The sequence below is a fragment of the Taurulus bubalis genome (genome assembly GCF_910589615.1).
Source record: "Taurulus bubalis genome assembly, chromosome: 10".
Lineage (NCBI taxonomy): Eukaryota > Metazoa > Chordata > Actinopteri > Perciformes > Cottidae > Taurulus > Taurulus bubalis.
In genome coordinates, this window is record NC_136598.1 from 2581005 (window position 1) to 2605260 (window position 24256).

The 24256-nt window shown below is 43.6% G+C and overlaps 1 protein-coding gene across 1 annotated transcript in view; it reads right to left on the reverse strand.

Moving 5' to 3' along the window:
• Nucleotides 1-1271: 1271 nt before the first annotated feature.
• Nucleotides 1272-24256, reverse strand: part of ulk2 (unc-51 like autophagy activating kinase 2) — a gene marked incomplete at its 5' end in the record, with an annotated part of 35310 nt that continues 12325 nt past the window's right edge. The window contains 23 exons of the mRNA XM_079225484.1: nt 1272-3892; nt 5735-5870; nt 6043-6200; nt 6419-6537; nt 6671-6849; nt 7004-7245; nt 7356-7484; nt 7701-7810; nt 8416-8594; nt 8685-8950; nt 9367-9447; nt 9544-9689; nt 12570-12719; nt 16337-16394; nt 17006-17174; nt 17963-18051; nt 18153-18203; nt 18301-18383; nt 18949-19007; nt 19096-19197; nt 19892-19965; nt 20052-20225; nt 23459-23495. Coding sequence (XP_079081610.1) covers nt 3828-3892; nt 5735-5870; nt 6043-6200; nt 6419-6537; nt 6671-6849; nt 7004-7245; nt 7356-7484; nt 7701-7810; nt 8416-8594; nt 8685-8950; nt 9367-9447; nt 9544-9689; nt 12570-12719; nt 16337-16394; nt 17006-17174; nt 17963-18051; nt 18153-18203; nt 18301-18383; nt 18949-19007; nt 19096-19197; nt 19892-19965; nt 20052-20225; nt 23459-23495 — 2856 coding nt within the window. The 3' untranslated portion in view covers nt 1272-3827. The remainder of the gene's footprint in view (nt 3893-5734; nt 5871-6042; nt 6201-6418; nt 6538-6670; nt 6850-7003; nt 7246-7355; nt 7485-7700; nt 7811-8415; nt 8595-8684; nt 8951-9366; nt 9448-9543; nt 9690-12569; nt 12720-16336; nt 16395-17005; nt 17175-17962; nt 18052-18152; nt 18204-18300; nt 18384-18948; nt 19008-19095; nt 19198-19891; nt 19966-20051; nt 20226-23458; nt 23496-24256) is intronic.

Genomic DNA, 24256 nt, shown 5'->3' on the forward strand with positions numbered 1-24256 from the left:
CCTCCCACATTTTACTTAATTTCTTATTTTTAAAGGGCTTTAATGTTTCAATTCTACATCCAGATGTCCTGATATTCTCTGAATGACACTTGATGTTCTGCTATTAATCTGATATGAAATTAGTTTGTGACAATACGTCATTTTCTTTTAATTCTGATCTGAAGTTAGAGGGAAGATTTTAAAGGGCTCTAATACTGAAGTATACATCAGAATATCCTGATATTCTTTGGTTTACACTCTGAGGTGGTCTGCTATCAATCTGCAGTGAAATGAGTCTGTGACAATGGAATCCTTTTAATTAAAATCTAAATTCAGAGGGAAGATAGAAGATCCTGACACTGTATGACTGACACTCAAAGGTCATCTGCTCTGCTATTAATCTAAATTAAGGTTATTCTGTGACAGTGGGCTGTTTCCTTTTATTTGTGATATGAACAATCGATAGAGAGAGATGTATACTTTATTCATCCCCAAGGGAAAATGTGTTTGTCACAGTAGCACACAAAGTTACATACATAGAAGACACAAACATATCAGGGATGAAAAATAGTCAATATATACAACAAAACAGCAGAGCGTATTAATTTAGGAAATTAAACAATAAAGTGCAAAAATGCAGTGGATATCAGATTGCAGTGGCAATAGGGAAGATAGCTAGTTTATGAAAGTTTAAAGGGCTTTAATAAAAAAAAATCTACATTAGGATGTACTGATATTGATATACTAAATTGTGTTGGACTTTAACGTACTGTAGTACCTGGTGTACTGTCATTTTTAAGTCAGATTAGTCTTTGGAAATGTATTCTTTATTAATAAGTTTGAGTAAGAGATTTCTCTGAAATATAGTTTACAGGGGGTAATTATTATTGCTTTGCATTATCATTCAATTTGTATCATAATTGTATATATTATTTCCTATTCATTCATTCTTTGTCATTTATTTTTTGTTTACTTATCAATTTATTAATTATAATAAGGAATAACATTATTATTATGTGTTGAAAATGCTCTATTTTCAATCTCAGCTAAGGTTTGCGTGATTGACAGTTAGCATTAGGGGAAGTGGTTTTCTTGTTGACTGTTAGTAGCACTGAGGTCATGAACCAGATCCAACGGCTCGTGTTGCTACAAGTGTCAGCTGCCTGTGACTGTAACGTGGTGGTGTAGCCATGAACAGAAAGGGGAGAGGGTAGAAATATGAAATGGTCCTTCTATTCCAAACTTCGTAAAAATAGAATAAACCACAGAAAGACCATTTATTGTTTTCTCTTTTTAATAACAAAGACTGTATTTGTGTTCCATAAAAGAACAAAGACAGACACCCCTTGGTGAGGGACACGGGTATTACATTGACATTTCTCTTTTAAAAACCGATGCTTGGAAAGAGTTGCATTATCATGGTTGTGACTTCAAAATGCATTCAGATCAAGCCGGAGAAGCGTAGAACAACAGGGTACGTACATTCAAGACTCTAGAGGTTCTACAGGGTAAGACGCCGACTCGGCACCCACGCTTCATCCAAAGCAGTCCATGGACAAAAAGAATGGTGCAGAGCAAAGATTCAGGCGGGTTTCCATCAGCTTTATTCGTCCCTCTTCACTCCGTGTGCAGTAAAAGGCTTTGTGTGGTTCAGAGGGCTCATGACGAGGACGAGGGGGAAACGGTCACCCAGATACGTCTCAGAAAAACAACAGTACATCAGAAGAACAGGCCCAGGGACCACCGGGTGCCTGTGAATGCATTTATAAACATCTGTACACGGAAAAGAATGTATTCACACCTGTACAAAAGGAGTAGGCCTCCGTCTACTTTCACAAGAAGAAGGCACCTCCTTTTCCGTCAATGACTGTATACTACTGGCCTTAATGCACACCTGGCAAGTGCACGTGTGTCTATATACACACTCATACATACAGATGGTACACACACTGTTGGGAGCTCGGCAGACGACCTTGAGGGGAGACAGAGTGGATGCAAGGCAGTGCAGATTGTGACAAATCGGGGATCAGGAAATTTTGTGGAGATTGAGTTTGACACCTGAAGAGAGATCGCGCTCATTCCAGAAAACCTCACGAGAGCCACAAAGCAAGTATCTTGATCGCAACGATGAACAGTCCCGGCAGAAAGGGTTCTTGGTGAAGTTCTGGAGCTGCCACAAGTTGTATTTGTTATGCTTTGGCACAGACCCCCGGTTGTGCCAGAATCGATTCCGTATCAAACCCTTGGCAGACATAACTAAAATGTATCAAATTCATCTATGTACATGTAAAGATTTGTGCTCTTGACTGACAGGCAGGCCATCTGATGGTATCATCGACACCCCCAAAACTCAAACTGTGACCCCACACACACACACACGCACACGCACACGCACACTTCCCTCCAAAAAGAGGGGCATGGAATCATGACATACAAATATATACAAGTTTGCAAACATCAAGTTTTGTAAAAAAAGAAGAAAAAAAAAGATTAGTTACAGATACTGACAGAACATAAAAAGCTGTAGTATTTTTTTAGTAAAATTCAACTCATTGTTAAGGTAACTTGTCAAGTAATATGACCTTTCAGTTTTACAATTATCTCCATCAGGTTTAAGGTGGACGCCGATTGGTTGTCTTCTGAATCTTGTGACAAATGTGAGCAGAGTGAGACAGTCACTTCAAATCTACCTTGCAAATCATGTTAATAAAAGCCAATCAAAGCTCCCCTGCTCTGTCAAATGTTTTTTTTTTAACATATATAAATTATGTTAGTGTGATGTTTGAGAGCAACTGCATCTAACATGTCAATGTTAAATAAAAGGGACGCCTTAAAATTCCTGCAATCAAATTAATCAAGTACTACGGCTCAAATTAAAGGGATATTCCACCAATTTAAACTCCATTAAGTTGGAGAACTGTTTTTTAATTAGATAAAAGAAAGGTCAAATTTGAAGTAGCGCAAGCGGATGAATATCCTTACTTTAAAATCAGTGGAATGCCCCTTTAAATATATGAAATTCAATCAGCTAAAAAGAGAAACAGGGTTCTATCAAATACCAAGTTGATCGGCAGCCTTGGTCGCTCTGCCTTCTGGGAAACGTATGCATCCTGTAGGCTGCGTCACCATGCATGCAGAGCAGGAGTGATTAGAAAAACCTTCCCCTGTTAAGAACGCCTACAGAAACACTTCTCTTCCTCTCAATCCACAATAAAGTGCTTGAGCTAACACAAGAAAAAAATAAACAACAAGTTCCTTTGCTCACATGGCGTCTAGTTTCTGTAACAAGAGTTTGTTTCTGATTGGCAGTAAGCCCTTTGCTAGTTTCTTCCAATTCCTTCAACTCCAATACTTGAGGTTTTCAAGACAGGCAGCAGACTCAAACACCCAAGTTCTTCTGAACCAATAAATAAAGAACAATGACAAACTAAACACAGTAAATAACCACGGATATCACATAGTAAGCAGGATCTTCATGTCATAGTCCTGTCCATCTTCTGGTAAAAAAAACATATGATATCTTGAAAAATGGATATTAGTTTTTCGTTTATACATGTTGATCAGATGGTTTTCCACCAATATAGCGTCTGAAGAAAAATGCACGTGAAAGTGCACATCGGGCTTCAGCCTTTGTTGTTTTTTCTCTCTCGATCCGTTGTCATCTTTGGTTGTACATTTGAGCATCAGTCGCTTGTCACAGTTCAGTCCGTGATGCAGCCAGTATGACGATAAATACAGATTCAAATGAAAAGTGCTTCAACTGCTACAGGAAGGACCGGAGGCTTCGAGAGGATGGTTGTCAATATTCTGAGGACTTGGTCCCTGTGTGCGTATATATGTGTGTGTGGCTACTCGTAGAGCGTGACAGTGCAGTAGCAGAGGGCTGAGATCCTGCGGTCCACGCTGGCTTTGTCTGCAGGGAAAACACACAAGCCAACAGCATGTCAAAAAGAGGTTGTGAAAACAAAGTCAAAGCAAGTCAAACACAAGGATCAGGATCCAGGTCTGCTGGTCCTGCAAACTCTCTTGGCGGCTCATGGTTCTTGTAAATGGCTCGTTTCAGTTGTGTTCAAAATAATAGCAGTCCCACATCACTAGCAAGATAAATCACTGTTTTAGTTAGAATTTCGACTTCTACACTGCAAGTAAGTTTCTAGAAGGTTTAGTAAAGGTATAGAAAACCAACGGACCCAGAAACTGAGTAATTTACTGAAAGGGGCATGTTAAAAAAAATAGCAGTGCCGAGTTCAATTAGTGAGGTCATTGATTATGTGAACAAAATAGGTGTTAAACAGGTGGCCCTTATTTAAGGATCAAGGCAACTGACGCTGCATATGCTGGCTGTGCATTTGTCCTTGAAAAACAGAGTAAAATGGGTCGTTCAAGACACTGTTCAGAAGAAGAACGCTCTTTGATTAAGAAATTAATAAAAGAGGGGAAAACCTATAAAGAAGTGCAGAAAAGAATAGGCTGTTCCACTAAAATCAAACGCTTTGAAATGGCAGCCAAAACCAGAAAGGCGATGAAGAAAAAGAAAAACCACTATTCGAATGGATCGGAGAATAACCAAAATGGCAAAGGCTCAGCCAATGATCAGCTCCAGGAGGATCAAAGAAGATCTGAGATTGCCTGTGAGTACTGTAACAATCAGACGACGTCTATGTGAAGCCAAGCTACCAGCAAGTAGCCCCCACAAAGTTCCATTGTTAAAAAAAGACGTGCTGAAGCGGTTACAATATGCCGAAGAACACATTGACTGGCCTAAAAAGAAATGGCGTAATATTTTTGTGGACTGATGAGAGTAAGATTGTTCTTTTTGGGTCTAAGGGCCACAGACAGTTTGTCAGACGTCCTGCAAACACTGAATTCAAGCCACGGCACACAGTGAAGACGGTGAAGCATGGTGGTGCAAGCATCATGCTATGGGGATGTTTCTCGTACTACGGTGTTGGTCCTATTCATCGCATACCAGGGATCATGGATCAGTTTGAGCACATCAGAATACTGGAAGAAGTCATGTTGCCGTATGCTGAAGAGGAAATGTCCTTGAAATGGGTGTTTCAACAAGACAATGACCCCAACCACACCAGCAAGCATGTCAACACTGCTATTTTTTTGAACATTATATTTCTTGACTTTCTTTAAAATATGATCAAATTCAATTACTTTTTCCAATGTTCTTGCTTTGAAATAGAATGTGCAGTGTCCCCAATGCATTTGTGTTCATTAAAATACAATTTATTTGAAGAATTTTGAGGTTTACTCACCTTTTTAAACACACTGCTATTATTATGAACATAACTTTATATTGTGTCTACATGTCCCGCTTCAGCAAGGCTCTCTGACCAGCAGGCGGACTTTGGGAGAAGGTGAGCTGCGAGGCCCAAGTCAAGGGGCGGCACGCTGGGACAACATGTCCTCATGCGACCTGAGAACCCACCAGGCCTCACCTCGACACACACACATTTCCAGTGGGAAAACATCGCTAGATGCCACCAAATCTGTCCCTTAAAGCAGCGCTCCCCAACCACCGGGCCGTGGCCCAGTACCACACGTGTCAAGAGGTTTATTAAGTCACACCGTGAAGGCCGGTCCGTGAAAATATTGTCTTAAACGAAACCGGTTTGTGGCGTAAAAAAGGTTTAGGACCGCTGCCTTAAAGAACCAATCTGATCATGCGAGTGGTTCCTGCAATGATGCCTATTGTGTAGAACTGTGCGTGAGTATGTGTGTGTGTGTCAGAGTGTGCACTCACACTTGACCACGTTCTCAACGTCAGTAGGGTCATGTAGGATCTTGGACAGGCCGTCCAGCAGCATGGCGGCCTTGCTGTAGCGGTAGGCTATGTCTTCTGTCTGCTTGAACATCTCATCCAGAGCTGCTGACTGAACCTGACACACACACACACACACACACACACACGATTAGAGCTGCACTTTACTGAACCCGCCGCTTTAAAAACCTGGTGGAAATGACAAGACTCATTATCAGACCAAAATCCTTGTTGTGTCTCTGTAACCCCTGAAGACTTTGTTATTTCTGCACTTTGGGTGTGACACTCACAATCTCCACAGCGTGGTTGTAGATGAGCTTCTCCGCGGTGACGCTGTTGATTTCGTCTACAAAGCGCTGCTTATCGGAGAAGAAGTGGTTGAGTTTGTCGGTCAGCCGCCGGCAGAGGGATATGCAGCTTTTGTAACGCTCATTCAAACTCTTCACCACTGAGAGAAGACACAGAGAGGGAATGAGTATAGCTTTTACATAAACTTAGATTTGAAAGTTACAGAGTTTAAATGGGCAGTAAATAAGAAGCAAACAGACACAGGGACGTTGTCCATAACTACAGTGTCTTAACAACAGATTTCATGTCTCTTCCCTCACCCACAGGTTCCAGTTTAACACACTGGTCACCGGTTAAGGGGAAATGAAATGTCCTTACCCTGTTTGACAGCAGTGGAGGGATTGAGTTTGGCCGATTTAATCTGAGCCTTGGCCATGTGGAGAGAGGACGCCAGGAGCTGAGCTGCCTTCATGTACAGCACCAGCTGCTCCACCTGCCTGTAGGGGGCAGCACAACCAGAGTAGATGAAACACTGCAGTAATTGAACAAAGAGCCTCCTCAGACTGCATCATATAACATGATATTAGAGAGATTATCGGAGGGTCAAGCTAGACTGAAGCCATTCCTTACCCCCACTCTTTACTGAGCTGGCTGATCTGGTCCACGACCACGCTGTCCTGGGGGGGGTAGAGGGAGGCGGCCGACACGCCGAGCTCCGTCCCTCCAGCTCGCACTGCCGCCATCTCCAGGACGCAGTCAGTGAAGGAGAGCATCATCCGTAGGTGCATCAGGGTATCTGTATGCTCACGCTGGAACCGGAGAAAAGGGTAAACGTAAAAAAACAAACACAAAAAGGAGATTAAAAGAGGATACCAGTGGGACAGGAAGTCGTCCGATTGATCCGTTTTCCTGGGAAACAATGAGAATTAGACAACAAACATTTGACCCCTCACACTCCCTCACCTCCATGAGGGTCTCCTCAGGCAGCTCCGGCGCTTCGAATGTGATGAATCCCTCCAAGCTGGGAGGGGAGGTCCCATAGGGAACATAGCGCAGGCTGCTGGGTGCCCCATCATTCCCAGGGACAACCTGCCCCCCCCCAAAACCTCCTGGGGGAGAGGAGCCCAGAGCCATGCCTGGAGGAGATCCCACATAGGCCCGACCGCTGGTGGAGCACAGGGAGCCGGCCGAACTGTTGGAGCCCACTAAGACAAGGATGGGTCGAGAAGGCGGAGGATCGTGAGATCAGTACTATTAACAAACACCTCCACTCAGAACTGCTTCTAACTGTTCATCTCAGGGGACGGGCCCTCACCTGAGGTGGTGCGTGGTCGTGTGCCCAGGTGGCTGCAGGTAGGAGGAGTGCTGCTGTTGGGCGGTGAACCCACGGTGAAAAGGACAGTGCGAGGACTCGCTGACCCACAGTGAATCAGCCCGCTGGGACCTGCAGGGGCTTTGGGAAGAGGAAACGTGATCGTTTTCATTCTCTCATATATACTTGCGTAGTTTAAATGAGGCCTCATAGTTATTTAAAAAAAGTACACTGTCTCAAATATCTGACATTGAAGAATACAGACAACATTAGGGATGTCTCATGTTGACTAAGTGACAGAGGGCAAACTGGTAAACTGTCCATTGTGTGTGCAGCAGTGTACCCTACCTGTGTCCATGGGTCGCTCGGTGTTCAAGCTGTCATTGCTGCCCTGATAGGCCTGTCCACCCAGGGAGATTCTGATTGGCGGCTCAGACAGACGACCCGTGCTCACAGACCTTTCAGGGAAAAGCACGGATAACGTCAGTGCAATGTCAAACAGCGGACAGAGTGACGTCGTATGGTGGAGGACAGACGGAGGGGGGTCAAATAACACAAAGCGGTGCACCAAGCTCATGCTCTCTTGCTCTACATGCATGCGAATATACACAGCCTGAGTGATACATGATGGGTCTGAAGCATGTCAAAACCTGGAAAATAACACAAACGTCCTAATTTCTACAAATGCCTTCATTCTTTATGCCAAGAGAGTTGGATCCAGAAATGTGTTTTTATGTGCGCAGAAATGCATCTTAGGCTAAGTGAGTGTGAAACTGGCTCCCGCCATTGAACACAGAAAAATACACGAAGAAGCAAGAAAGTAAATTAAATGACATCTCCGGGACTCTTGTAGCCACTACATTGCACAATAAATACTTTATGTTAAAACTGAATAGCATCATCTCCATTATATTGCAGATGAACCATAGTGACTGAACCAGACCAATGGACATTAGTTTATCAGTAGAACATTGATTAAGGTGGCAGCTGTTGGGTGCAAAGGAAAAGTCAGGAACAAGTGAAGCGAACAGACAGAAGAGACATTTCTTCCAGTGAGGCTCACCTGCCAAAGGTCCTAGTGGCCTCAGGGGCCGCTGGGCGTCCAGCGAGGTACGGGCTGCAGTGGTGGGCACAGATATCCCGGGCATCTGCCAGCGTCTTGCTGGGCACAGGACTGGCCGCCAGTGCCATCAAGTTACAGGACGCCTGCGTTTTGGGGATCTTGAATGGTGCTGAAATGGTCTGAATGGAAGAAATATGAAAACTGTAAAAACTGACATGCAAGTACACTTGGTATTGATCATCTGCACACTTACGAACATCTGCGCTCACCTTAGTCGGGGAGCCAATGATCGTAGGCAGCGGCGACTTCTGCAGCCAGTCGGATGTGCGGGGGGAGGAGCCCAGGAGCTTGGTGGGGGAGGAGCCCAGGTTGGCCGGTCGGCTGAACTGAGGGGAGTGACTGCAGGAGGAGGCGGACGGCTGCACAGGGTCTGACAACTGCTTGTGGAGTTCATGCCTGGTCTGGTAAAACTCGGTCAGGGTGGGGGCGCTGTGGAGCCGAGCCCCAAGGAGCTGAGAAGACGGGACGGGGGAACCTGGAGAAGGTAGGGGGCCCGGATTAGAGTTCATGTCACGTCTTCAGCTCTCGCTTTATTCTGCGTGGGATAAAAATATGCAGCAGGAAGTAGGCTGTACCAAATAGTTTGAAGCCTCATTCATAAGGTTGACATTCAAATGCTGCGCTGCTTTTTTCAGAGCAATAAAAAAAATGTCAAAATGTGTCGATTTTTTTGTCCTACAATCCAAATTTGTGAGCAACACTTTCTGCACACAAACGGTTCCCTAAAACTTGCTCATTTGCATCCATATGGTACAATTTCCAATTGATGCTTCACTTTTCAGCATTAACCAATTCAACAACCCATGCTTCCTACGGGAGCAGAACAAGTTGGCACAGTGGGAGTTACCCAGGCTTCCCAGAGGACAGCTGAGGTTTTGCTTGTGAACTGACCTCCTGAGGAGCTGCGGCTGCGAGGCTCGTGGTTCTGCAGATGACAGCAGCAGTGACCCAGCTGCTCAGGGATGGTGCCCACTGCAGACAAAAACACCGTTATTTGTGAGTCGAACTCCTGTCTGGTGGGTGATATTAAAAAGCGGATGTGCTTTGGGGGCGTGGACATGTCCTTACCAAGAGGTGAGGGGGAGTAGGGCCGAGGGCTGCCGGTGGAGAGACGCCTGCCTACTGTCTGAGGGACGTCTGCGGAGCTGGGGGACCCCGAGCCCACCTTGGGAAACCCCATAGGACTAGTGTTGGAACGCCTCACAGTCCCAGACCTAGAAAACACAAAGAAACACAAGTAAAAGCCAACACTGGACTTCTCCAAAGAGTTACATAAAATACATTGATTAAATTCTCGGCTTCATCTAGGATTCAGGTATTCAAACGGCGTCTCTCGGGTAACCTCTTTCTTCTCTCTTTGGCTCATGTCAAGTCAATTTGTTCAGCCCTCACAGATTTAAGGTCAGACCGAAGCAAAGCATGTGGGTTTGGGGAGACCTCATGTAGTTACTGAGATACACAATACACAATACATAATCTGAGGTTTGAGAATCGCAAATCAAATGTGGATACAACTACATGGGACAGTTTTCCTGAAATCAAACAAGTTATGATTACATTCAGTGTTTGTCACCAGAACCCCTTGTGTGCATCCCTTAAACTGCAGATAAAAAGTGGATGCAGTTAACGTGACGTCACCCATTGTTGATACTGTTTTTGAAGATTCAGCGGTCTGGTCGTCGCCATCTTGGCTTTTGTTTCTATTGAAAATACATTGAAAACCCTCCTCTCTGAAGTCTATTATGGTATCAATTTGTGCATTACCCAAGGAAAATCTGAAACAATGTACAATTAAAATGGTCACCTAAATGTGTCCGGTAAACTGTGCTGAATTTGCAGGTGCACAAAAGCCAACTGCTCTCAGTAACCTTACTTTAGGTGCTAGCTCATATTAACATATCATATTAAGAGCCCAACACAAATCACCCCACTTCATTCTGTCTTTGAATCTGGCTGCAGGGTGTTATCTGCAACATGAAGCAACATGGAGATCCATGCAGTCTATCAGGGAATTCTACTTGCCTAATAATTGCTCCCTTAACTGAGAAAAAAATAAAATAATAATACTAACAAATTAAGAAGCGCCTCTAATAGGTCAAAAGAACAGCGTGTCAGAGCTCTAATCCTCCCTGAACAGATTGACAGAGCAGGACAGCTGAACAAAGATGCATAGCTAGGAGTGAGTGGTGAGCGGATCCTCCGGGATCGAACCACCGTGGTTGCACAGAGGGGTCAACTGAACAAGCTGCTTCTCCAACAACATTATGCAAATCCTTATTTTTAGAGCTATAAATCATCATTTAGCTACTTCTTAGCAACTGCTTTTTTTTAAGATGCATGAAAGCTTCAAAATGTAGAGGGTATTAACAGACAAAACAGCAAAACCTTAAAATATCTTAAGCTTGTGTTAACCACATACTCGTATAGGAGCAACAGAAGTAATCTCCCTGTGGAACACGGTGCCACCCTTCTTTCCTCCGCTGCCCTCCCATCCGCTTTGTCTTCACATAAAGACCAGCAACAAACCCTCCCAGCAACAGGCCGAGAAGCCACAAACACAAGCAGGCGCTTGTTGCGTCTGATGTAACTTCAGTGAAACATTATTATGGCTGATGTAATAACAGCCTGCGTTTTCATTGTCGAGCCATAAAGTTCCCTCCCAATGCCAAGTAAAACATTAGTCACAAGTTGATGTCAACAAACGGGTGTCCAAAGTGTTCCAATGCTAATCACAGGGTTCTCAAGGTCATGAGAAATACTAGCTATTTCCAGGCCTGGAGGAATTTGCGTCACAAACACAACACAAGAGTAAATAGAATTCAGTCAAAATCTACTGAGAAACATCTGAGTTAGACTATAGTTTAAGAAGCAGATATTTATATATAGATATATATCTATATCTATATATATATAGATATATATATATATATATATATCTATATATAGATATAGATATATATATATCTATATATATATATATATATCTATATCTATATATATATATATATATATATATATATATATATATATATATATATATATATATATACACATATATACACAGTATAATATCGGTAAAATGTTTGGCCTGTCACAGTGTAAACATTAAACAAGGGTACATGTTTGAGGAAATGCTGCAATCCTAATGACAGGCTCTCCCCATATAAGGAAATAAAACAGTATCTTGGAGGACATGGCACACATGTTGCTGATCTATTTGGGGAGGGAGTGTTCTTCTTCTATCAAGGTCTAAAAGATTGATATAACTATGGATAATGGGGACTTTTGGAAATACCACTGACCAGAGTACAGTCAATGTGTCAAAGTTAATAACAGTTCATGTATCAATCAATCACCCTCTGTATCCCATAGAATGACAGCAAACGCTCTTCATGGCAAGAGGGAGAGGATCCGGCTAAGGGACCTGGATACTGATCCTAAACAGAGGTCTGGAGAATATTGTGCACAGCAGGGGCCACTAACGGATAGTAAGAGCAAATATATACATTCTAAAATAATTCAGAGATATTATTGGACTCCAGTCGGACTTAAAAAGCTTAGTCTTACTCAAAGCAGTGAGTAGCACTGGATCAAACTCATGACAGTTACAGCCTCATATGAGCTAGTGTTCGGTCTTCTGAATAACTGAGACCAAGGTGTGCAGTTACATCCTCCAGTTATTAGAGGAGGGGGTCTTTACAGTGTGTTATGTATAAGAAAGCCTGACTGTCATGTGAGGTGCTGTGTGTCTATGACTTGGTCCTGTTGTGTTTGCTTCATGTTTCTGCTTTTGTGTTCTGTTGCTGTAATATTGCAGCATGTTTGTGAAGAATAAAAAAATTAAATTAAATAAAAGGTTGGGCAGATCAGTCACGTCACTATTGGGTAGCTTCAGACTTTGATCTTCTATTCATTCATTCATCTATACACAAACGATTCAGAGAATAAATAATCATGAAGATGTGCCTCTAAGGCACGGAAAAGTCTTGTAACTGTATCGGTACAAATGTGAATAAACCCAGTACAAACTAGCAAGGACAATCCAGGCCTAAGGCACTCGCTTCCCGCTCAGACCCAGCAGAGGCGGCCCTTACCTGGGGGAGCTGTACAGCATGGTTGTCGGGCTGCTGGAGAGGTTCTGCTTGATGCGCTGGTAGTTGCGGATCTGGGTGGGAACAGGGATGGGGGTGGTCTCAGCCCGTGGGGACACCATGGGGGTCTGTCCTGAGGCGGGCTGCGGCTGCCTGGTGCGAGAGAACAGAAGAGAAGAGGGCGGTTAGCCGGTCTGCTCCAGGCTGCTGCTGCTGCTGCTGCTGCTTATCTGCAGGACATCTTCAGGGGTGTCAAAACCCATAATAATGTAAATCTCCTCTAGGCTCCTGCTTGTTTAGGAAGTAGAACTTAAAGCAAGACAACTCTCAAACGTAGCAACTTCGTTTCTACAGCCTTATGTCCTTTGTTTACTTCGGTGTGGAGGCAGCTTAAGGAACTCAAGTTTAGCCTGGCTGATCATGATTCGGTTAAAAAAAAAAAGGGGGTGAGGCTCCCATGTAAACACAAAAGCAGCACCAATCAGCTTACAGCTCGCTCTGCTGGGGGCGGGGCTAGAGGCGGGCCCGCAAAAGGCACATGCGAGCCAGAGGAGGGGAAGTGCAAAGAGGCACAGCTCATTTGAATTCTTTTGTTATTCCAGAGGAGACAAAATGTTCTCAAACATAAGCGTCATGACCGAGTCACCCACAAAGGGCCTGGCTTACGTATAGAACGCAAAACAAGTGGAGGAAGTAGCTGCTCGAGAGCGTCAACAGTTGGAAAGCAGTATTATGAAATAATGTGAAGCCTGGGAGGGCCGACAGGGAGAGAGGACACGTGAGGCAACGACTAGACCAGACAAAGACCCAGAGACAAGTTGCTTAGTGAGACAGCATTCTGGATATTAACCTGACCACGTACTGTCCTTCTCCACACACTTAACAGCGATCAACAAGACATTCAATACAGTAAGCCGGGATGGAGGCTTTCCATTTTTTACCGGGTCGCTAAAAGCTTTATTGATCCCAGCCAAGGCTTTAATATGAGAAGAACGTTGTGCACTGGTGTTTCCTTGTTAAAAAGAGAGAAAGAGAATTTGTAGGTCAGTGAACAGCTGATTTGGAGAGAGACTGGATCTGAATTTCAGTGGCCATTTTTTGGGATGAAACAATTCCGGCCCCTTTATAATATTCTTGCCACTTCTGTCCTTTCCTTCTTCTAAGCTCTTGCTTTATTTACAAGGATCATCTCTCTCCAGACACTCTGCCCTTCTCTCAATCTTCCCAAGTTTCCGAGCCCACACACATGGTCGTCTCCCTCTTCTGTGGCTCAGAGATAAAGCGTGCTGTCTGCCAATCGGAAGACCGTCGGTTCAATCCGGTCTGGCCCTCCAGTCTTTAGCCAAAAGGTTGTGCCATCTGTGTGTGAACGTGAATCAGTTTGAGGTCCTGATGGGCAGGCGGCACTTTGCATGGTAGCTTCTGCCACCAGTGACTGAATGGGTGTGAATAATGACATGTAGAGCACGATGCATCGACTGGGAGACTAGAAAGGCGCTGTACACATGAAAGTCCATTTAGCATCAACTCCAATCAATCTAGGACACACAGGGCTCCGAGGATAAACACGGCTGTGATTCAAGAGCTCCTTGAGAAATGTGGCTGCTGTAACTGATTATCAAGGAACAACTCCTGTAGTGAAGAAAAAAAAAGAATGGATTCTTCCTCTAGCGATGGTTAACTAACTGATGTATGCAGTAAAGAGTTATTGCTATGGAGGAAGACGTTGAAGCACAGCGGTGGGAGGGAGTACAGCTGGCAACACGAATGGCTAGAGGAGGATTAGACAGAACAACAGTGCCGTTAAAAAAGGGAACAGAGAGGGCAGAAAACAGTTCTGCTCGAGGCTCTTTACAAAAGAACAAAGAAGTGATAGCAGGAGTTTCAGGGAGAAAATATACATGTAATTAACACTTTAATTTCCCCCTCAAAAGACCTGGCGGCATGACAAAAAAAAAAACTTTGAAATGCAAAATACTCGCCTGCAAAATTTACATGCCTAGGGCTTTTACTGTGAAATGTCAGAATGGAGTGAGTGGATCTGGGAAGCGCTGCCTTTGTCAAAGTAGAAGGAAGAAGTTTGTATTCCGGGTTCAGACTACGGAGCCATTTTATAATCTTCCACAACTCAACCTGTTCCTCAAAGTCATTGGTTGACGACTTTATTCGCAATGCGAAAGCTTAGAAAAGAATAACTGTTTGACATGAGGTCCACGTGAATAGTGAGTATAATGACTATTGTGTTTAAAAATAACAAGACTTCAAGCTTCAAGTCTTTCAAGGCGGTTCTTTTTTTCAATAACTCCCATGAAAAGACCAAAACCAAAAATGAATGGATCTCCTCACACTTTTGACTCAAGCCCAAATAAATAGTCTCCAACAAATGCACTAAAAGGAAACAAGGCATTTGTCTCGTTTCAGTGTGTGACTGTGTGACTGTGGAGAGCAGCTGGTCGGAAGACTTGAAAGCCCATTCACCCTTCCTTAGCTTCAGCAGATCCCTTAAATTTGCTGCTGACACCGGGCAAAAGATTTCTTTCCTTTACGGATCTCTGAAAGCAGGACTTACATAGGACATATGGGGCGTTCATTATGCCAGTTTATAATTATAATAAACGTGTCATGTTAGGAGCTTTTGCAGAAGCTCACGTGGCATACTCGTGTAAAAAAGTAAAAAAAAAGTCCTCGCATGAGGTCCATTGTTCGTTGTTGTCTTTTCAGAACGATATGGAATATCAACAGCCTTATCAATTCCAGAATAACAGCAGGGTGCCTCCAAGTTTTGGAGAGCTAAATATATGTACTTCATTATTCACCTGGAACTGGATTGAAGACAAACTAATAAGAAAGCTAAGCGACAGAGAGGTCAGTAAATGCTGTCATATCGAAAGCAGAACACGTGAGCATCATGTTGATATTTCGGTACACCGCTGAGGGACACTTACACTACAACGCTTGGTTATTGCGGATAAAAAGTGGGGAGTGTGCGAGTCTATTCTCATCACAAAGCCCCGCGCGGTCGGGTGCTTATATTTAGCGCAGCACCACCTTGTTGTTTGGCTCAACGTCTGGTTCAGAGCTTCCTCGTCGGGCAGAAGAACTCTCTTGGGACCAACAGGACACAGAGTGTGTGTAATATCTGTAGGCGCGTAAAGAGGAGGGGGGTTGCTGGCCAGAGAGAGAGAGCATTAGTAGAATTAAGGGAACAGAGGAGGCCTCGTTGGCATAACAACGCCAGAAGAATAGATGATACACGCACGGCTGTGTGTGAAATGGAATCGAACTCACAGCAGCATGTCACACTTCCATTAGATCGCCTCTTGTCAACATCTACTTCATACTCCATGAACTGTGTCTGATAAGTTAGTGACCCGGCATTACCTTTAAACAATAATACACTATCTGCAGCATTCTCAGAGGCTTTACAGACCCCTTTATTGACATTTGCAATTGTATATATATCACCAATTTATGACCAGAATAAACAATGAAAGCGAGCAACAAGGTGTTTTTTGTTAAATCACACACAGCAAGATGACGATAGGACACATAATCTCATAAAACCTCAGCGTTCCTAGACTTGGTTTTGTGCGTGTTGGTTTTAGAGGTGTTCCCTTTGGACTGAGCCAGACTGGCAGTTCCCCCTGAAGGTTCCTGTATAGTTTGACTTTCTTTGTCTACAGCTGTCAGCGCGGGTTCAATACAAGCCGTGCCGTTTGTCAAGTTCCTGAACAATGCCCAAGCTTTCTGCCCCATAGCGTCGCACTCACCCTCCACACATGAGGAAGTCACTGGACGGCCGATGACCTGCTCCCATTGGCTGGTCATCTGAGGAGGGAGAGAGGGGGCAAGAAGAGGATAATGAAGGGGCAGCAGGCTTTACTCATGTATAAAACACGATAGACATTTTACAGTCAAGTGTGCGTATCAACTGTTTCAGGACTGATGTCAGCAGCCGTCTACATTTACTGGCTGAGGATTTGGTGACGTGCTCTGTGAGTTTGCTGTATGCTGAACTTGGCAATCGTGACTATTTTTAACCAATCACATGGAAGTATTTTAAGAAGGACATCCCACTTGGCAAGATAGGCACAAAGATCACTAGCAGCTGCTAAAGGGTGTGCATGCGGCAGCGTGGGATCCCCGAAAGCGGAGCGCGCACTTTAAAGTGTCAATATGACAGTCGATCATGTTCAATTAATTGTGGGAAAACAAAGGTCCTGATCACGATTAACATTAGAATAATTGTGAAGCTCTAATGCATCGACATCAAAAGATATCCTGATTCAATGTATTGCCATATTGCCCTAAAGGTGGTATTTCTGCATTCTCTAGAAAAGAAACCAAAGAAAGCCCAAGAGTTGATCTCCCTCTCAAACGATCAGGCGAGTTACCCTGAGTGAACTCAGGGGGAATGCAGTATGCGTGTTGGTACTTACAGCTGTCAGTAGAGAGGTGAGGCACCAGGACAAAGTCATCAGTGTCACTGGACGAGTTCTTACTGCTGTTGCTTCCGGCAGACTCTTTGGACAGCTGCAGGAAGTTGGGCGGACCGAGCGGAGGAGACGACAGACCATCTTCTGCTAGTGTCTGCATGTCCGGGAGAGACTGTGAGGTCATAGACAGACAGACGGACTTCATCAATTTCTACACCTAACCCATCCACGAGGCCGTTTAAACAAGTTTCATCTTTAGTTACCGTAGTACCTCTCTCCTAGATATTATCTCCTTATTATTATTATGTGTCTACTAACAGGTCATGTACCACAGTCCTTCAAAGTAGCTGTAATTAAACCTTAAAAAGGCCACTCTCGATCTCTAACCTTCCCTACCTCTCTAAGATCCTTGAGAAAGTAGTCACTAATCAGTTGTGTGACTTATTAACATACCAACAGTTTATTTGAGGATTTTCATTCAGGATTCAGAGTTAATCATAGCACAGAGACAGCACTGGTGAAAATGACTAATGACCTTGTATCAGAAAAATGACTTGTGTCTGTTCTTGTCTTGTATGATTGACCATTACATCCTGTTACAGAGACTGGAAGCTTTAATTGTCATAAAATGAACCACACTAAGCTGGTTTAAGTCCTATTCATCAGATCGATTCTAGTTTGTTTATGTAAACGATGAATCCTCTATGAACACCAATGTTTGTCACAGAGTTCCACAAGGTTCTGTGCTTGGACCAATTCTATTCCCCTTATAAGGCTACATTATCAGAAAACACTCCATAAACTTTATTGTTATGCAGATGATATGCAGCTATATTCATGAATCAAGCCAGGCGAAACCAACCAGTTAGCTAAAATCAAAGCATCACACAACCTTATTATTTTCACAATGTAAGCATAATCCATTTTGAATGAGGATTTATAAAGTAAGGTGCAACTCACAGGAGGGGAGTTGTAGCGGATGCATGGGGAGCTGCCACAGGAACTGTCCGTTGCTGTATTGGAAGCGCTGGGGACCGGCATCGGACACGCTGAGGGCAAGAAACAGATGATTATCAGGTTTTCAAGTTGTATGACGTGAAAGTGTGGAACAGTCAGTTATCCTGCTTGGGAATGTGAGCTTTGCGCCTACATTTCTTAATGGTGGATGACGGCTCCAGGAAAGGATGGCTGAAAAACCCATCTGCAGAACCGATCAGAGAGCACAGACATATTTCAGTTCATGTAAAAAAACAAACATGAATAACACATTGATCATTTTCTCATACTTCATTACTCACCAAAGTCCATCCTGTCTTTCTGATTCCTCTGCAGCAGCCCGAGAAGAAGGTGGCCAAGTTGTTGGGAAGTCTCCCTCGGGATGCTGGTTGATCAGAGCATGGGGACATTAGTTCATTGCTTCTCTTGTGGGGAGCAAAAACAACAATCTCAAAAGTTCATTGCATGTCACACTGCATGAGATGGATCCAATAAATTGACCTGATGAATGTACTCAGTGAAAAGTCAGAGTCAATAAAGGGATTACAGTTCATTCTGAGCGGAACATGACTGTGTGCCAAATTAAATCCCACACTTGTTGCAATATTTCACTAAATAATAAAAATGTCCACCTGCTGGTGGGGCTAGTGCAAAGGTCAGGGGGTCACCAACGTCAGTAGGATTCATCTTCTGGGAGCCATGAATGCTTGTAAAATATTTCATGGCTATCCATCCTACGGTTGTTGAGCTACAGTATTTCAGTCAGGACGTGGTGGATCGAATGGTATAGAGCTAATACCAAGGATTAAATAACATCAGACATGTCATCCCTCTGCTCTGGTCTCAAAGACTACCACAAATTATTCCCCAAACCGGCACCTTTCATCTGGGACAAATCACACGCTGTAAAAGCAGCCGTAAAGCGAAAAAGAAGAGGTTTTGTGGCTTACATGGGCTGTAGATTCTTGTTCTTCTCATAGAACATCCTCAGGTCTTGTGGACTATTGGCCTGAACATATACAAATGGAAATTAGATGCACAAACACACACAGGTCTACACACACATGCGTTACTGGTTGGTTGTGCACAGTATTAACCTGGAACGGTGGCTTGCCGACCAGACACTGATAAATGACTGTCCCTATGCTCCACAGGTCGGCCTTGGCATCGTAATTCTGGGACATGATGACCTCTGGGGCCTGCGGGAGGAAAGGCCACGTTAAGATGCGGAGTTATGCAACACACTGCTAACGAAGCTGCCAGGTCATGCAACTCTAAAGCAAGGAATGCATGTCTGCCTGTCTGCTCTCTGCATATCTCCAGAACCGCTCGTCGGATCTACTTCGCACTTAGCAGGTGTGTTGCTACGGTGCTTTTTAGGAATTTGGTGCGTCGAATTTTGTTCAATGTTAACAACATTTTAACAAACAAACGCACGGCACTATGTGCAGAAGAGGGGGCAGAGTTCAGGACTAGCATATTGGGATCTAAACGATTACTTTTTTTTGCATTAAAACATATTGAAACTTTCAGTAAAAAAGAGACATTTTAAAAGCTTTTATTAACAGTACTCAAAACTCTATTTCTGAGGTAAAACTATTTTTACGACACATCAAAAGTCCTGCACTCACAAAGTTTTAATTGAAGTGAAGAGTGGCATCATCAGCACAATGTACCTAAATGTTTAACGTCGATTCAAGTGAGAGCTTTCAATTCATAACTCTGAATAGTTGAATGAATAATAACTCATCAAATTGTAATTATGATATATTTTCTGACCTTCAATGTAACCATTTTTAAAAAACAGCTGCAATTCTTGACACACACACACACACACACACACACACACACACACACACACACACACACACACACACAGTAACACGCACTGACCATGTACATGGGTGACCCACATAGTGTGGCGGCCATCATGTTGCTCTGGAGGTACCGTGCAAAGCCAAAATCAGCTGCAGAACAGAAGCACGAAGTCAGTCAGTACACATGTGCTATTGTTACATTACACACTACTGTGGGACACTGGAGGAACTCTCACCTATTTTGATGCGGATGCCACTGATGTTGGACTTCTTGCGCCCCACATACGACAGCAGGATGTTCTGCGGTTTCAGGTCACGGTGGATGATTCCTTTGCTGTTGAGGATGCGCATGGCGGCAGCAATCTGCAGGAGGAAGACCCTCAGTGTGTCTTCTCTCAGTGTCCCCTTTGCTAAAGAAGAATAGATGAAGACATTATAACTGAATTTAAACTCCACAGGGCCTTCACTGTCTTAACCATTCAGGTGCTTCCAGCAGCCTCATGAAGCACATGCATGACTAGTTTCCTTGATTTGCACTCACATGATGTCGGGTTTTATATAGTTCAATTAGATTAATTAATTAATTAATTAATTATTACCTCCGCCAACCAGCCGAGGTGCCGTTTACATCCATGTTTGGCCAAAGTGTCATCATTTTTGTCCTTTGAAATATTTGTGCAAAATTGTCGTAATTAGTGTATGAATTCTTGACTTCAAACGCGTGATTTGTGAGGTAAATGTGACCTTGACCTTTGACCACCAAATTCTAAATCGGTTCATCCTCGAGTTCAAGTGGTGCCAAACTTGGAAGAAATTCCCTCCAGGCGTTCCTGTAAGGCCGCGTTCACCGGAATGGGACGGACGGACTAACACAATGCCTCTGGCCACGTCTGTTGCTGGCACTCATAACAAAAAACCTGCATGATCCAAAACTCCCCAATCCCACAAAAACTGTTTATCAGCCTTACTTGATTTGGCTACTAATCAGCATATTATAGTAATAATCCGGAGGTAAATGGGGTAAATTGAGGCAGTGAAGGTCCTGTTCCCTGGTGGTCGTGAAATAAGTCTAATCCAATGTGAGACTAAGAGGGTTCCTCTCTCTCCCTCTCACTCGTTCAAGTCATTGTGATTACAGTGTAGGCATGGATCAAACCAGTAAGCTTACCAACATTAATCTAGGATTTGGGGGTTTGCGGCTCTCTGTCCACCACAGTGGACCAACTAATAGTGACATCCTCTTAGTTAATGGAAGCTGGCTGGTACCTTCACATGGTTCACAGACCTGGTGAAACATGTTAGGTGAACACAGAAGCCCTGATGAGGCCACAATGACTAACAACTAACACCGGTGGTTATGAAACGACAGCTGTGGGGTCATAGGGTTCAGTGTTACTCAACGCTGCTGGGCCACCCCGTCACCAACAGACTCCGACCGTGACCCAGCCTGGATCCAACCTGCAAGTTATGTGGGGCAGGTACGTTATGCAAAAGTGGCATGATAAGGGAGCTGTTCAAACAACACAATCACTTTTTATGGAACAGAGGCTTAAACACATGACGTTATCTAACAGAAGTATCGGCAAACTGCCATTCCTTTGGAGGGATACGAGAATCCAGAAGCCGACCTGATTATAACTCTACGAAACTAATCCGCAACAACTATTGCAACACATTACGAGTGTGTGGCGAGCTCTCACCCTGAAGCTCAAACGCTGGGACCGGAGAGAACTGTTCAGTTTAGTGCCCTAATCAAGGATTGTATGCCATGTAGCTATTGTACACAAGTAGAAGTCCACTGACTGGATTTCCTCCGAGACTTCACCAGCAGGAAAGGGCTGCAGCTAAAAACTCTGGAAGAAATCTAGTAACTTAAACTTGAATTAAGATTTTTCAGTCAATCTTCATTTGCATGGTGAAGAATAAACCCTACGATAATTAAAGCGCAACAGGTATTTGTCGATAACAGTGAGCGATGTGTTGCCTAGACGGCATCGTATCAGCGCCTTTAAGTTGTTATGGTAGAGATCTTTAATCAATGTTTCCTTTAATGTCTGTTTAAAAAGGATTGCTTACAAGTGTTGGTGGAAGAGACAGTATTTTTATTTAATTCGAGGATGTTGACCAAATCAGGAATGTCTTTCACTCTAAGGATTACAAGAGAGTTGGATTTAATAGAGCCTTTTGCAATGATGACGCAGTTTGGCAACCGAAGTACGTGCAACTGCTTGTCAAGCTGATGCAACCTAAAATAATTAGCATTCTCCAGCTGAGTGCTATTGGTGAGTGGATAAAATACATTAACCTAGCGTGTAACGCAACACCCGCCAGAAATGAACAGCATACAAGTCACTACAAGCTTTCAGTCATGTTATCTGTGTCATATGTACAGAATGTTGAATACCAGGAAAGAGACTCAGAGTTTTGAGTTTATTGAGTTTAAAAATGGGCGCTGCAAACATCATAGCAGCCATAGACACCGCCTGTTTTTTTATTTAACATGTGATGTGTTAACTGGTGACACAGACAAACGCATTCGTGGCTGCACGTACCGACGGCAGCTGTTGAAAACAAAAACACACCATACCTGGTAAAAGCTTCCTATCAATTTCAAATACATATTCATCTGCGTTTCTTATCCGTTTAGAACCATTTAGAAAAGTTGTGACGAGCAACCACAGACTGCTGAAAGTCACCAGTTAACAAGGTCACTGAACCGAAACACCTGTTGCTCTGAAACAGTTTTGTTCCTGACTGAATTCTGTTAAACGTGAGTCCGCTGTTGGAATATCGAGTCCGACAACCGAACATGCAACAACCAGACATTTTTGACGCTGGGAACAGTTTCAATGTTCAAAGCTTGCTAGCTCGTCTGGATGGCGGTGGCCACGCGCATTTCTGATGACGTCAGCTGTTAAAGGGTCAATTACTGCCATCGACCCTGCATACGAAGACCCAAGCTGTCAGAGTGAGACACCCTACACGCATGAAGTCACTGACACCATAAGGATGGCTGGACTCCAGTGGTAATGCAAAACTAGTGGTGGAAACTGTAAAGTAATGGGGGCCATCACTCAGAGCGAGTGTGTCTTTTATTTGCGCATCACTGGTGCTAACATGCTACATCTCAGACTTTGGCCTGTGTGAAACAGAACATCCAAACGTCCACTGTCCATTTTCTATAATTTCAGTTTAAGCCGACTTGTTGTTCCAAGACTAGAAAATGCTGACCTTTGTAAGAGGCTATCACAGAGGCATAAACACTGTGTTGTCTGGCTCTGAAAACAGAGAAGGAACTCTTTGTACAAAGCTGTAGTGGTTCCCACACTTACCTCCCCCACATAGAAAACATACAAACATCCACACACACACACAGTTACATTATCCTACAAACTATCCATCACACATAGATAACAAATGTACACATTCCCACAAAGTATCTCATAATAGCTGCAATCACATGGCTTTTCCTCCTCTGCAGAATTAGCGACTTAAAAAAAAAGAGAAGAAAAACAACTGTGTGTGTGTGTGTGTGTGTGTGTGTGTGTGTGTGTGTGTGTGTGTGTGTGTGTGTGTGTGTGTGTGTGTGTGTGTGTGTGTGTGTGTGTGTGTGTGTGCGTCAGACAGATTAGGGGATGCTTACCTTGCAGATAGTCGGCAAGATCCCCTCCATTACAGTACTGTGCGGGGAGACAAACAATTACTATCAGTGAGAACTTCAGGTTCAACAATGTCAAGCTGTGCATGTGTTCGTTCTAATCCTATCCCAGATAATGGCACGCTCATCAATTAATCTTCTCCATCTGTGCTAGAGTGCAGTCCGTTCTCAAGAGCACAAACAGATGAACGACGTTGGAGTGGAAGGTTAAAAGAAAGTGAGCGGATAAGCAAAGATAAGAACGGCTGAATTCAGTTATAGTCCACTCCATAGGGCTCCTCAGTGTAACCCTGTTTACTTCCCCCTGGTACACGACTCTGAGGTGAACTTTGTGTACAAATGGACGACATATGGAAGGAAACGCACCATCAAAAGCTAAAGAAAGTGAGCTTCAGTGCTCCTTTGCATAGATTGTCAGAACTCTACTGGAGGGATGAACATCCCAGATATATGACCTCATTTAGTATTTTGCTGATGGTGGTGGAGAGAGTGCCGTCTAATCAAGTTTATTCTTTGCCTGAACGAGGGCGCTTCCACATTGGGTCTTTTTTTTTTTTCTTCATTTAAGAGCGGAAGTGTGATTCCTCTGATTAGCGCCTCGTTTACTTTGACACTTGTGTATTTTTCAGGCAAGTCAGTAACCTTTGCGATTTGAAATCATCCAAAAAATGCCCATTTTGGAAATTCAAGCCAACGTTTTTGGAACTGCAAGGAGGACGCTGGTCTGCCCTGCACGTTTAATCACAGGGTTTTAAACAATCATAAAAAATGAAATCAAAAGTT